Source organism: Vombatus ursinus, unplaced genomic scaffold (genome assembly GCF_900497805.2).
Source record: "Vombatus ursinus unplaced genomic scaffold, bare-nosed wombat genome assembly UNPS02011431.1, whole genome shotgun sequence".
Lineage (NCBI taxonomy): Eukaryota > Metazoa > Chordata > Mammalia > Diprotodontia > Vombatidae > Vombatus > Vombatus ursinus.
The window spans coordinates 6,478,347-6,494,417 of NW_020951209.1; the positions used below are offsets into that span (position 1 = coordinate 6,478,347).

Genomic DNA, 16,071 nt, shown 5'->3' on the forward strand with positions numbered 1-16,071 from the left:
CCCAGGATTCAGGGCCTATTGTTGTCCATGACAATTTCCTTCCATAACACACACTGGAAATTCCTTGGTTTTGGTCCACATTAACTCAGGACCTACATTCCCAGATGTCAGCCTACCAAGGAATAAATCATATTTAAATGCTCAAATGAATCTGTAATCTCATCAATCAGGGTTCCACACCAATGATACACATTGTACCCCATCCATGCCTGACCATCCTATGTAACTCTCTGCCATGTTCTCTCAAAAGTTTACCACAAGGGGGCCAACCAACATGATAAAGGAAGTCTTTCTTGATTTCTCCTAAAAGGTACCATTGGAGTACTCTGGCTGTCCATTTGTCATTCCTGGCTCTTGCCACATGACCAGTCCATCTTCACTTCCTGTCATACTGTTCCTTGATAATCTCCTTTATGCCTATTCTTCTTTGGAATTCCTCATCAGTTATGCCATGAAGCCTGCTTATACCTGCCATGTGCCTCCATGGCCCTCTGTGTGATGCTGACTTTCAGTTGTTCAGGGACAGTGGTGTTCCATGTTTCACTGCCATGTTGCATCAGCAGTAGAATATCAGTATGGAAATGATGGTCTTTAGCTGTCATGGGAAGCTTGGGTTCAATAAAAGAGCCTCATAGCTTCCTGAAAATGATCCAGCCTGCTCTCCTCTTCCTTTTCTGCTCTGGGCCTAGTTCATTGTTCATCTGTACTATCTGCCCCAGAAATGAATACCATTGGACAAGCTCTACAGAGGGTCCACTTATATGCATATTCAAATTTGGACAATCTACATTCCTCATCCACTTGGTCTTTCCTATATGGATGAAAAGATCAATGTCCTTTGAGCAATTTCAGATTTTTTCAGAAGGCTCTATGATGTCCTAGAGCTTGCTACAATATCATATTGTCATCCACAAACCAGAGAATCTGAAAGACTTCACCAGCCACCGAGAATCCCTCCTTGAACAGGATTGGCACTGGATCCCTTCCATCACAGTGGGAAATACCCTTGGCAAGCATATTCCTTCTGGTTTTAGGCTTTACCTGATATTTATTATCAGAGGGTCACTGAACAGGGTTATTTCTCTTGTCATCTTACAAGTCCTTGGATGATCCTGACTATGGATGGGAGACATGGTCTGGCCACTTGCCAAAGACCAAAGAGCTAGGAAGGCAGAATTTTGTTCTACTAAATCAAATCAACAGACAATAAGTCACACTAATTCAATTTAGGGGCAGCTAGGTGGCCTAGTGGATAGAATGATGGGCAGCTAGGTGGCTCGGTATAGAGTGCCAGACCTAGAATCAGAAAGACTCATCTTCCTGAGTTCAAATCTGGCCTCAGACACTTAGTAGCTGTGTGACTCTGGGCAAGTCACTTAACCCTGGTTGCCTCAGTTTCCCCATCTGTAAAATGAGCTGGAGAAGGAAATAGCAAATCACTCCAGTATCTTTGCCAAGAAAACTCCAAATGGGGTCACAAAGAGTTGGACATGACTGAGAAGACTGAATGACAATTCAACTTAACCAATATTTATTAAACACCCACTGTGCTTTTAAGCTAGAGGCTTAGGATTTTAAGACAAAAATACAGTCCCTGCTTTCAAAGATCTTATAGTCTACTAGAAGAATACTACAGGCCCACAAAGAAGGAGATACAAAGTATAGACAAAGTTGCAAAAGGCAATATGGTGTAATGGATAGAGAGACACCAATCTTACAACCAGGAAGACATAAAGTTCTGCCCCTGATACATGCTTGCTAAGATCCCTTCCCACTCTAGCATGTTCTGATTCTCATTCTATTATTCAATTTCTCCTTGGCCCTAAGATCATAGAGGGAGAAATCATCTACTCCAAAAGCATGGGCAAATCATATCTCAGGCAATTCTCTAAAACTATAAGTTACAGATGACTAGCTGATTTGCACTAGTGGAGAGAATTTCTACCTTTGGGAAAGAGTTACCGAGGGCAGATGTAATCACAGGTTCTGACTTCCTTCCCCCCTTCACCCAAAAAAATATTCACACACTTAACTAAAGTAATTTTAAAAGCGAGAGAGGGAGGGCACTTACAACTTACAACTGGAAGAGTAGCATGCAGGAGGTAACACTTGAGGAAAGGAGGCATCTGGAGTGGTAGAGGTGAGCTGGGAATATAATCCACACATCAAAGACCGCCTACCTACCTTGATGTCAGTCCCTGGAAAATTACAAAAGATATTACCAAGCAGATGGTATGTGAGCACTTACATGAGTACTATACAAGCCAGCACTGGTTCATTTAAAAATAGCAGGGTGTTACAGAAAGGCAGATTAGACTTAATTTAAGAAAAAAACTTCCCAAAATTTAGAGCTGTCCAATAATAGAGATGGACTACCTCTGGAGGTGGCGAATTCCTCTTCAATGAAGGTTTTCCAACAGATATTGGATGCCCTCTTGTCCTCAGGGCTGTAGAAGGCATTCCTGGTCAGACACAGTTTGAAGTAGATGGCCTCAGAGTTCTCTTCCACTTCTAAGATTCTTGATTCTTGAGAAGTCATACCAGGCTAACTTAATTGCTTTTTAAATAGGGTTACCCGACTGATAGACTAGGGGAGGGAAGGGGAATCTTGTAGCCCTAGGTCAATTTCAGGAGGCCTTTGACAAAGGCAATTATGATATATTAGTGAACAAGTTGAAGAAATGCTATGCATAATATCACAATTAGGTGAATCCTTAACTGCTTAAGCCACCCTACAAGAGTATTGATTAATATGCTGATATCAACCTGGAAGGAGTTTTCTAAATGTTACATCACAGGGCAGTTCAATATAATTTTATTAGCTTGGCACAGTGACTAAAACTCTAGAGTTGGGAGTGAAAAAGATATGATTTTGAAACCCAGGTCAGACTGTGTGACCCTGGGCAAGTCACACACCACCTCCATCTTTGCACGGTTTAGGCTTATATTTGAGCTCAAAGCTTACAGAGCATTGGTTCTACCAAGTTCATGTCCATATAATTGCTTACCTCTCAGGGCATTGGAGGTATGTTGGCTGACCTGGAACCTGACCTGGAACACCAAAGTTCCCTCCAGAAACACAAGGTCATGAAGCCTCCAGTCTCTTCCATCTAAAAGTAAAAAAGAGCAAATGGAAGAGGCCAAGGACCACAGCCCTTTGCCAACTGTAGAGGAGAGAAGTCTCTCACAGTCTCTCCCCTTCCACAGTGATCTCTCACTAGATGCCTTGAGAGAAGGAGTCACTGTAGTGCATGGAAGTGGAAGAAAGGATTAGGCATCTCCCCTTAGGGAGTTCCTGTGACATCAGAGTTGCAGAGATTGCCCCTGAACTCTATGTCATTTCCTGAGGCTCACGATTACTCTGAAAGGCAACTTGTCTTAGTGGACAGAGAGCTAGACCTAGAACCAAGAAGATCCCACCTCTGACACAGAGTGGTGGGCCAGGCATCGCCCCTTAACCTTTCAGTGCTCTAGGAAATGTCATAAGACTAAGCAGCAACTTCCACTTCTGAGAGCCAAGATGGCAGAGTAAAAGGTAGTCCCTCTCACCCTCCCTTATCAACCTCTGAAAACCCAGAAAATATCACCCCAGAAAAAACCCTGGAACAGCTGAACCAGAAGAAAGATGGGGTGCAGCAGTGCAATAGCCCAGGTAGCTAGAGGGATTAAGGGGAAAGGCCCCTCTTACCCTGGGGGAAGGGAAGCAGTACGAAACAGGAGTTGCCCAGCCAGCTAGTGGAAAGACCCACTTTAGCACACCAGGAGGAGATTCTGGTGCCTCAACATTCTACAGCAAATGGATCTCCCAGCGCCTCAGCAAAAATAAGGGAAGCAGCATTACAAAGGGCCCCAGGCATATAAGCACCGTGCAGCATTCGTCTGAAAGAAGCTGAAGAAAGCAACCTAGAGTTGCTCGAAAGTTCCAGCCTTGTAGATTCCAGCCCAACACCAGGTAAGCTGTCAGAACCCTACAGCCTCCAACTGCCAACAAGGAGGAGATTCCGAAGCCCAGGTGGTCGAGTAGGCAAACACCAACAGCTGGACCTCTAAGTGCCTCAGGGAGGGTGGGGGAACCAGTGGAAACCAACTCAGAAAACCACCAGGTGCCTCAGCATTCTATAGCAAAGGAATCTCCCAGTGCCTCAACAGAAACAAGGGAGGCAGCACAGCAAGGGGCCTCTGGCAGATAAACACCCAGCAGCACCCATCTAAAAGGAGCTGAACAAAGCTAAAGGAAAGGAAAAGCAGGCAACTTAGATTTGCCTGAAAGTCCCAGCCTTGCTGATTCCAGTCCAACACCAGGTAAGCTGCCAGAACCCTACAGCCTCCAATTACCAACATAAGAAGCCCCAGCACACAAAGCCAGTGACCAAGACCTAGGCTCCCAACACAAGAAGCTTGGGTCAGTGCCCTCTGCTCCCCAGCAGGAGAGCATAATCTCTTTCAAGGCCAGGGAATAAAGAAACACCATGAATAAAAAGAAATGTACGATAGATTCATATTATGAGAAGAGTGAAGATCAAGACAGAAATTCTGAAGAGGACAACATTGTCATCAAACCCACATCTGCAACATCAAAAACGAATATGAACTGGTCTGAAGCCCAAAAAGCCTTCTTAGAAGAGCTCAAGAAGGATTTTAAAAGTCAAATGAGAGAGGTAGAGGAGTCCTTAAAAAGTACAATTGGCCAATTGGAAAAAAAGTACACTGAAGAAAACAACTCCCTAAAAAACACAATTGGCCAACTGGAAAAAAAGTACACTGAAGAAAACAAATCCCTTAAAAATACAGTTGACCAATTGGAGAAGAAAGTATAAAATCTAACAGAAGAAAACAATATGTTAAAAATTAAAATTGAACAAATGGAAACTAACGACTCTATGAGAGAGCAAGAATCAGTCAAACAGAAACAAAAAATGAAAAAATAGATGAAAACATAAAATACCTCATGGGTAAAACAACTGACCTGGAAAATTAATCCAGGAGACACAGTTTAAAGATTATTGGCCTATCTGAAAATCATGATGAAAAAAAGAGCCTGGACAATATCCTTCAGGAAATCATAAAGGAAAACTGCCCTGAAGTCCTAGAACCAGAAGGCAAAATAACTGTAGGAAGAATCCACCGCTCCCCACCTGAAAGAGATCCTAAATTGAAAATGCCAAGGAATATAGTAGCTAAATTCCAAAATTACCAGATTAAAGAGAAAATACTGCAAGCAGCCGGAAAGAAACAATTTAAATATCATGGAACCACAGTCAGGATTACACAGGACCTTGCAACCTCTACATTAAAAGACTATAGGGTATGGAACATGATATTCCATAAGGCAAAGGAGCTTGGAATGCAGTCAAGGATTAACTACCCAGAGAAAATGAGCCTGATTTTTCAGGGAAGGAGATGGATATTCAACGAAATAGGGGACTTCCAAACCTTTCTGATAAAAAAACCAGAGCTCAACAAAAAATTTGATCTTCAAGTACAAGATTCAAGAGAGACATAAAAAGGTAAATGGGACAGAAAGATGCAATATGTTGTTAATAAGGGCAAAATGTTTACATCCCTACAAGGGAAGATGACACTTGCAACTCTTGAGAACTGTATTGTTATACCATGTTAAAGGAGTACATATAAAGGGGGTGGATATAAGTTGACTTTGAGGTAATGATAAAAAAAAAATCTAATCAAGTGGGTTAAATGGATTCAAGTAAGTGGATTAGTCTGAGCTAATAAAATGTACTGAGAAAGGAGGAGGCAGACAAGGATAAATTACATTACAGGAAAAGACACAAAAACCTATTACAGCAAAGGTAAAGAAGGGAGGGGGATGAGCATTGTTTGAACCTTACTCTCATCAGATTTGGCTCAAGAAGGGAATAACATAATCAGTTAGGTATAGAAATCTAACTTGCACTATAGGCAGTAGGAGGGAAAAGGGGAAAGAAAAGGGAAAGGGATAATAGAAAGGAGATGGGACTGAAGGAGGCGGTGGTCAAAAGCAAAACACTAGTGAGGGAGGAAAAGGAGAAAGGAAAAAGAAAAGCATAAACAGGGGGGGAAAAGGGTGGAGAAAAAGACACAGATAGTAATCATAGCTGTGAATGTGAGTGGGATGAACTCTCCCATAAAATGGAAGCAGATAGCAGAATGCATTAAAAATCATAATCCTACAATATGTTGTTTACAGGAAACACATTTGAAAAAGAGTGACAAATACAGGGTAAAGGTAAAAGGCTGGAGCAAAATATATTATGCTTCAGCTGAAGTAAAAAAAGCAGGGGTAGGAATCCTGATCTCAGACAAAGCAAAAACAAAAATAGATCTTATCAAAAGAGATAAGGAAGGAAATTACATCCTGCTAAAAGGCACCATGACAATGAAGTAATATCATTACTAAACATATATGCACCAAATGGTATAGCATCCAAATTCTTAGAGGAGAAGTTCAGGGAGTTAACAGGAAGAAATAAACAGCAAAACTATACTAGTGGGGGACCTCAACCTCGCCCTCTCTGAACTAGATAAATCTAACTACAAAATAAACAAGAAAAAAGTTAAGGAGGTGAATAGAACATTAAAAAAGTTAGGTATGATAGACCTCTGGAGAAAACTGAATGGAGATAGAAAGGAATATATTTTTTTCTCGGTGGTACATGGCACATACACAAAAATTGGCCATGTACTAGGGCATAAAAATCTCATAATCCAATGCAGAAAGGCAGAAATATTAAATGCATCCTTTTCAGATCATGATGCAATAAAAATTATATGTAATAAAGGGCCGTGGAAAGATAGACTAGAAAATAATTGGAAACTAAATAATCTAATCCTAAAAAATGATTGGGTCAAACAACAAATCATAGAAACAATCAATAATTTCATTCAAGAGAATGACAAGAATGAGACAACATACCAAAACTTATGGGATGCAGGAAAAGCAGTTCTTAGGGGAAGTTTTATGTCTCTAAATGCTTACATAAATAAAATAGAAAAAGAGGAGCTCAATGAATTGGGCATACAACTAAAAAACTAGAAAAAGAACAAATTAAAAATCCTCAATTAAACACCAAATTAGAAATATTGAAAACCAAAGGAAAAATTAATAAAATTGAAATTAAGAAAACTATTGAACTAATAAATAAAACTAAAAGCTGGTTTTATGAAAACCTTTGGTTAATCTAATTAAAAAAAAAAGAAAGAAGAAAACCAAATTACTAGTATCAAGAATGAAAAGGGTGAAGCTACCACCAAGGAAGAGTAAATTAAAACAATTAGGAATTATTTTGCCCAACTATATGCCAACAAACTTGACGATCTTAGTGAAATGGATATATATTTACAAAAATATAAATTGCCCAGATTAACAGATGAGGAAGTAAAATACTTAAATAACCCCATCTAAGAGAAAGAAATTGAACAAGCCATTGATGAACTCCCTAGGAAAAAATCTCCAGGGCCAGATGGATTTACATGTGAATTCTATCAAACATTTAAAGAACAATTAATTCTAATACTATATAGACTATTTGGTAAAATAGGTGAAGAAGGAGTCTTACCAAATTCTTTTTATGATACAAATATGGTGCTGATACCTAAACCAGGAAGAGTCGAAACAGAGAAAGAAAATTATAGACCAATTTCTCTAATGAATATAGATGAAAAATTTTAAACAAAATATTAGCAAATAGATTACAGCAACTTACCACAAGAATAATACACTACGACCAGGTAGGATTTATACCAGGAATGTAGGGCTGGTTCAATATAAGGAAAATTATCAGCATAATTCATCATATCAACACCAAAACTAACAGAAACCACATCATCATCCCAATAGATGCAGAAAAAGCTTTTGACAAAATACAACACCCATTCCTATTAAAAACACTAGAGAGCATAGGTATAAATGGAGTCTTCCTTAAAATAATAAATAGCATCTATCTAAAACCTTCAGCAAGCATAATATGTAATGGGGACAAGCTAGAAGCATTTCCAATAAGATCAGGGGTGAAACAAGGATGCCCATTATCACCACTGTTATTCAACATCGTACTGGAAACATTAGCTTTAGCAATAAGAGAAGAAAAAGACATTGAAGGTATTAAAATAGGCAAAGAAGAAACAAAGCTATCACTCTTTGCAGATGACACGATGTTATACTTAGAGAATCCCAGAGAATCAAGTAACAAACTACTTGAAATAATAAACAACTTTAGCAAAGTTGCAGGCTATAAAATAAACCCACATAAATCATAGGCATTTCTATATTTTACCAACAAAGCCCAACAGCAAGAAATAGAAAGAGAAATTCCATTTAAACTTACTGTAGACATTATAAAATATTTAGGAGTCTACCTCCCAAAACAAACCCAGGAATTCTATGAACACAATTACAAAACACTTTTCACACAAATAAAGTCGGATCTAAATAATTGGAAAAACATCAGTTGCTTATGGGTAGGCCGAGCTAATATAATAAAAATGACAATTCTACCTAAGCTAATTTACTTATTCAGTGCCATACCAATCAAACTACCAAAAAATTATTTTATAGAGTTAGAAAAAATAATAACAAGATTCATTTGGAAGAACAAAAGGTCCAGAATATCAAGAGAACTAATGAAAAGAAATGCAGGGGAAGGTGGCCTAGCCATTCCAGATCTTAAATTGCGTTATAAAGCAGCAATCATCAAAACTGCTTGGTACTGGCTAAGAAATAGAGTGGTGGATCAGTAGAATAGGTTAAGTATGCAAGACATAGTAGTCAATGACTATAGTAATCTATTATTTGATAAACCCAAAGACCCCAACTTCTGGGATAAGAACCAACTCTTTGAAAAAAAACTGCTGGGAAAACTGGAAAAGAGTATGGCAGAAACTAGGCATAGACCAAAATCTCACACCATATACCAAAACAAAGTCAAAATGGGTTCATGATTTAGATATAAAGACTGACACTGTAAGCAAACTGGGAGAGCAAGGAATAGCTTACCTGTCAGATCTATGGAGAACAGAAGAATTCATGACCAAACAGGAGATACAGAACATTACGAAAAGCAAAATAAATAATTTTGCTTACATTAAATTGAAAAGTTTTTGCACAAACAAAGCCAATGCAACTAAGATTAGAAGGAAGGTAGAAAATTGGGAAAGAATTTTTATAACCAGTCTCTCTGATAAGGGCCTCATTTCTAAAATATATAGAGAATTAAGTCAAATTTATAAGAATACAAGCCATTCCCCAATTGATAAATGGTCAAATGATATGAACAGACAGTTCTCAGATGAAGAAATTAAAGACATCTATAGTCATATGAAAAAATGCTCTAAATCACTATTGATTAGAGAAATGCAAATCAAAACAACTCTGAGGTACCACATCACACCTATCAGAATGGCCAACATGACAAAACAGGAAAATGATAAATGTTGGAGAAGATGTGGGAAAATTAGAAACTAATGCATTGTTGGTGGAGTTGTGAAATGATCCAACCATTTTGGAGAGCAATTTGGAACTATGCCCAAAGGGCTATAAAAATGTGCATACCCTTTGACCCAGCATTAGCACTTCTAGGGCTATATCCCAAAGAGATCATACAAATGGGAAAAGGACCTACATGTACAAAAGTATTCATAGCAGTTCTTTTTGTGGTGGCAAAGAATTGGAAATTGAGAGGATGCCCATCAATTGGGGAATGGCTGAGCAAGTTGTGGTATATGAATGTAATGGAATACTATTGTGCTATAGGAAATGATGAACAGGCTGACTTCAGAAAAACCTGGAAGGACTTGTATGGTCTGATGCTGAGTGAAGTGAGCAGAGCCAAGAGAATGTTTTACACAGTAACAGCCACGTTGTGTGATGACTAATATTGATAAACTTAACCCTTCCTGGCAATGCAAAGATCTAAGACATCTCCAGAGGCCTTGTGATGGAAAATGCTGTCCACACCCAGAGAAAGAACTATGGAAGTCGAATTGCTATTATTTTTTCTCTTCTGTTGAATTTTGTTTCCTCTTTCTGATGATTCCTTCTATTGGTTTTAGTTTTACTTACAACATCACTAATGTGAAAACATGTTTAATATGAATGTAAATGTATAACCTATATCACATTGTGCGCTGTCTTGGAGAGGGTGGTGGGGAGGAAGGGGGAGAAAAATTTTAAACTCAAAAGCATATGGAAGTGATTATTGATAAATCAAAATAAATTAATAAAAAAAAAAGACTAAACTGCTAAGAGAGGGTGCCATCCTGCACTGGTAGAGAGTTTCCTCATCCAGAAATCTCCTATTCCAGTGAATTCACAGGTCTGTCTAGTGTTGAGTTCTGGGGTATAAAGAAACCCCCCCCCCAAAAAAAAACAATCGCAGCTCTCAAGGACTTCACAGTCTAATGGGAGAGACAACATGCAAGCAACTATGTACAAACAAGACATATACAGGATAAATTGGGGGTAATCAACATTGGGAAGACACTAGTATTGAGGAGGATTGGGAAAGGCTTCCCATAGAAGGTGGGGTTTTAGCAAGGACTTACAGGAATCTAGGAATGAAGGAGATGGAGGAGAAATAGCATTCCAGTCATAGAGAACAGCCAGTGAAAATGCCCTAATTTGGCAGATGGAGAGTTATGCTCAAGAAACAGGAAGGATTGTAGAATATTTGGAGGGGAGAAAGGTATAAGAAGACTGAAAAGGTAGGAGGGGACTAGGTTATGGAGGACTTTAAAAGTGTTTTCTGTTTGATCCTGGAGGTAATAGGGAGTCACTGGAATTTATTGAGGGTAGAGGTGACATGGTCAGATCTGAACTTGAGGAAGATCAATTGGACAGCTAAGTGGAGAATGAACTGGACTGGGAAAAGACTTGAGGCAGGGAGACCAACCAGAAGTCTGCTGTAATAGTCCTATTATGAGATGATAAGGGCCTGTACCAGGGTATTGGCAGTGTCAGAAGAAAGAAGAGGTATAGATAAGAGATGTTGTAAAGGGAGAATCAACAAGACACAGATTGCATATGGAGGCTGTGAGAAAGAAAAGAGTGGAGGATGACAATGAGGCTGCAAGTCTGGGTGACTGGGAGGATGGTGGTGCCTTTGACAGTAATAGGAAAACTGGGAAAAGTGGAAAGCTGGAGGGGAAAGAGATGGAATGATAACAGGTTGTGATGAGTTAAGGGAATTTCAGAATTCAGAAGATGAGAATAGATTGGCATGCATGAAAACCTAACACCACCAGCAGCAAATCAAGCACCAGAGACATTTTCCATGTCAGGTGGTGTTCTCAGCTGCCCAGCAATCCCAGTCCTTAGGATTACATTCCATGCTCTTTCCTCTGCAGCTATGGCCCTGGTCCTAACCCCTCACTTATATCCTAAAGCCATCTGTGATTATCAGTGAGGTAGGCATGTCTATGCTTCTTTTCATTCAGGTGATAATCAAGAGTTTGTATTTTTTTTTATTTTAATCCTAATCATTGGGCCAACTTGGACTTGTAAACTGAATTCTTTTTTCCTATCATTCTGCTCATTCATCCCCCTAGCATCCTTAGATGGGAAGCAGTGGGAAGGAAGAATAGAGAGTGAGGGTGTGGATGGGAAGAACTAGAATTATTCTTATTTTACAGATGGAACCACTGAGGCTTACAAAGATACAGTGACTTTCCCAAAGTTCACAGCTGTTCTTAGAAGGCAGATCCTTTGCCTTCTGCATCCTCTTATGGCCAAAACTATAGGTCACTAGCTAGATACCTGGGTTTGGTTCCCAGATCCAAAGCTTGCTGTGTGAACTGGGGGAAAAAAAAAACACTTTCTCTCTGAGCATGAGTTTCCCCACTGGTTTATAGGGATTTGGCAAGGAGCAACTAAGTGGCACAGTGGATAGAGCACTGGGCTGGGAATTAGGAAGACTCATCTTCATGAGTTCAAATCTGGCTTCAGACACTTACTAGCTGTGTGACCCTGGGCAAGTCACTTAACCCTGTTTGCTTTACTTTCCTCATCTGTAAAATGAGTTGGAGAAGGAAATAGTAAACCACTGCAGGATCTTTGCCAAGAAAATCATAAAAATGGAGTCACAAAGAGTCAGACACAACTGAACAACAAATATCAAGCATTTATTAAGAATTTGCTATGTAGCAGACACTATGATGCACTGGGTATAGATGCAAAGACAAAAAAGGTCCCTTCTCCTAAAGAAGTTTCCATTGTCCTTGGCTTTGTTTCAAAGTCTGAGGTGTGGTGTGGTGAAAAAATACAGTCACAGTGAAAGAATTCTTGAGGGAGCTGTGGTGAAGCCTCTTAAACGTGACTGGCAGCAGCTTAGATTGAGGGGCTGTGAGGGGAGGCATGCCATATGGACAAGCGGCATCTATGGCCAGAAACTTCCTGGAACTCTAATTTCTCCTTTTTTTTTCTCCCTTTCTCTCTGGCAGATATGTGGGATGGTTCTCACCTGCTGCTTATACGGGCGGATCCAGCTGCAGTCATACTGAAGGTTGAACACATTGTCTTCCTTCTGGATAGAGAAGCTCCCAAGCCCTAGCCTACCAAGCTTCCAATATCACTTTTCAGCTTCTTCTCTGCTGGAGCCCTAGGTTCTTATGCTTGGTGCCAGCATGACAATGGCCCCAATTCCTTTGAAGTGCCTGAAACCATGCCAACATGCATCCTGCATCCTCCCTTCTTCCTGTGGGACTCAGGCTTCCAAAATCCCTGGCATAAGGGAGAACTTTCTTCACCCCCTGGAGGGGGATTGACCTTTGATCTTTGCCTTGGGTAGTAAATAAGCTCCTGGTGGAGCCCAGATAAGAGTCTGAATCTCTGATCTCTCCTAACTTTGGAATATGCGACTGTGTAAGAAGCTCCTCTTGCTTTTTGCCTTATGATAAGATTTGCAATATGAAGCCCTAAGGTTCTTTTTTTTCATTTTATTTTATTTTTAAGTAGAAAGCATTTATTTTCTCTCTCCCTCCCAGCTGTGCCATGTAAAAGGGAGAAAAAAATCAAAAACCTTGTAATAAGTATTCCCTAGTCAAGCCAAACAAATTGCCACCTTGACAATGTCCAAAAAACTATGCCTCATTTTGTTTCTGTAGGCTATCACCTCTCTGTCAGTAGGTGGGTAGCACAGGTCATCAGCACACCTCTGGAATCATAGTTGGTTATTGCATTGATCATAGATCTGTAGTCTTTCAAAGTTGCTTGTCTTTACATTGTTGTTATTGCATAAATTGTTCTCCTGGTTCTGTTTATTTCACTGCATCAGTTCATACAAGTCCCCCCAGGTTTCTCTGAATCCATTTCATCCCTAAGGTTCCAGTGTACTATAATTTCCCTTCTATGAGATGCAACAACATTTAGCTACAGCCACAACTTAGAGAAAAATATCATAAGGTCTTCCTAGAATGAGCAGCATTATACAAATGCCATTGTACTCCCCCAAGAAATACAGCATAGAGGTAGGGGGTAGACATCCAAAAGTAGGAGTATCCTGACTTTGGTCTGCCTATCTGTCCATGACCTTCATGATCAGTCATCCAGGAAACTGAACCATAGTCTGAAGGTCATAAGCGAGGTGGGTAGAAGCCAGACGCTACTCCCAGAGACCTGCAAGAGGCAGTTCTAAACCTTAGTCAACTTTCTGTTATCTGTGGTTAGATTATTGGCTATGGAACTTATTTTTCTTTCTGAGTCAGCTTTCCCTCACAGCCCAGGATGCCCTTTGGTTGTCTCTCCCCATGGTCTAGCCACTGTGGGATCACCAGCTGTACTAGAGAGTAGGCCTTAGAAATGTCAGCTATTGCAACTCCTTCATTCTACAGTTTCGGAAACAGGCCCAGGGAAAATTAAGCAATTTAATCAGACCTACATGGGTGGCAAGTAGCAAAAGGAACATTTGAAGCCACATCTTCTGGTTCCAAGTCTTATGCTCTTTCCTCTATATAATGCTTTTAACCCAAGGGCACCACAGAGAGAGGGCTGGGAACCATAGCAATGAGGGAGGTGGCTGCTCATTGCTGAGAATAAGGAGACCAGAGATAAGGAAACCTAGCTCTGCCACTAATTCATTATGTGACCACGGGCAAATGGGTCTCAGTGGTCTTATTTGTGAAGTGAGGGAACTGGACCAGATGATTCCATATATCCCTTCCACTCAACAATCCCTCAGTATATCCATGAATCTAAATCTCATTGGTTTTGCCCAAGACCATGCCTTGTGAAGTTCATGGATGATGAAAGAAGTTTATGTGTTTTCCTCATCCCTGTTCCCCACTGCAAACCAAATGCCACAGTAACAATTCCTAATCCTGATGCTTCCCTGGCTAACAAGGAGAGAAAACATGGGGGTACAGGCCTTTCAGAAGACAGTATCTCCACCATAGGTTCCAGAATGAAAGATATTTCATGGGAAAGTTGAAGGGGATCAGAGGAACAGTTTCTCTTGGATAAGAAGAAAATCTGGCGCACTCTGAAAGACTCTCATTCAAAAGATACTGGTAAATACTTAACAACCAGCTCTCTGGGAAAAAATTGTAAACATGACACACTTTTAAGTTTAGCCTGCATTATTTTCTCCATCACTTTCTTACACCTAGATAATCAACAAAACAATAAATCAAGCCCTGATTTTTAGCATTTGCCAGTTTCCGAGGTATAAATGTTCACTGAAAAATTAATAATTGCCTCTCATAAGCCTGGAGGAGTCCCTATCCTCACCTTAAGCCCTATATTTAGACCATCCTCCCAAATTCAATGCATATGACAACTACCCTTGTGACCTGAAAGCTAGCAGTCTGCTGGCTTTATTTACCAAAGCCCAGAGGAACCACCTTCCTTAGCTCCTCACAACTCATTCAATGGGGAGTTTTTATGAGTTTAGTGGAAATCCACTGGTATAGTGGATAAAGCACTGAACTTGGAGTAGGCAAAACCTAGGCTTCAAATCTTGCCTCAGATACTTAACAGTTGTGCAACGTTGGACAAGCTTCATAACCTCTCTGGGTCTCAGTCTCTGCATCTATAAAATTAGCGTACTAGATCTGATGACCTCTAAGGACCTTTCCAGCTCTAAATTGATGATCTGTGTCTGACCTGAGCCCTTCCTGCTACTTCAGAGGACTACGCCTTTTGTTGGTCCTATCTTGGGACAGTAGCAAAGAAGTTCCTATGTTTGCCACCACTGTTATTTCCCAGGGGACAGAGATGGTAGATTTCACCTGTTGAATATGAGTATTGGGTCCTGAGGCCCATGGGTATTTTCAGAAACCCTCTCATTCACACTCCTTCAACCTGGCCACTGGCCCACAAGCTTTGACCTTCCATGCCAAAGGGTTCCCTGCAACAGAGTTGGGGCTTAGGAATTTGTTCCTAAGGGTGAGTTATTTTGTGGAATGTCATTTTCACCTCACCCTCTCAGTGCCTCTAAATCCAAAACCCACCCTGCTTCCCCATTAGCTATTTCAGGAATGAACTGCCGAAGACATTCCCATCCACCTGTCTCTATGTGTCTCCCTTGTGTTCCCTTGTTCACTCCTCTCCCCAGAACAGAATACTAGCTCTGAAAAATTCTGCTCAGCTGGAAAAAATTTGTGCGTGAGCTCTGCTTTGGGAGAGTAGACAGGAAAATCTCCCAGTCATGGATATGTATGTGCAAAGGTTGGTATATACATACATATAAATGCATATGCATCATATATACATATTGTGTGTGCATAGGTATATATTATGTGTGTATATATAAATCCCAGGTGATCCACCTGTGTTTAAGAAAGACTGAACATAAGATAGCCCAACTGAACTGATGTCAGATCTGCTCCTGAAATCTGATTACCCTGAATGTCAGTTGTACCAATTTGCTTTATGAACTGATATTGTGCCTTAAACTACTATATAGAAAAATATTTTTAAAATATTTACCTCTTCTCCCTGCCTATATCTGGTATAAGCTGATGCTTTACACAGAATAGGGCCACCAATAATGAAGGAATGATATCCAAAGATTATTGATGCTGTTTTTGTTCTCCCTTCTACTGAAAAAATAGACATCTAACCATTGAAGCATTGAAATGTAA

At 40.1% G+C, this 16,071-nt stretch overlaps 1 protein-coding gene across 1 annotated transcript in view; it reads left to right on the forward strand.

The window, feature by feature from the left end:
• The window catches only part of TSPAN11 (tetraspanin 11), a 164,123-nt gene extending 150,909 nt beyond the window's left edge, over nt 1-13,214 (forward strand). Inside the window, exon 8 of the mRNA XM_027856440.1 lies at nt 12,433-13,214. Coding sequence (XP_027712241.1) covers nt 12,433-12,492 — 60 coding nt within the window. The 3' untranslated portion in view covers nt 12,493-13,214. The remainder of the gene's footprint in view (nt 1-12,432) is intronic.
• Nucleotides 13,215-16,071: the final 2,857 nt, after the last annotated feature.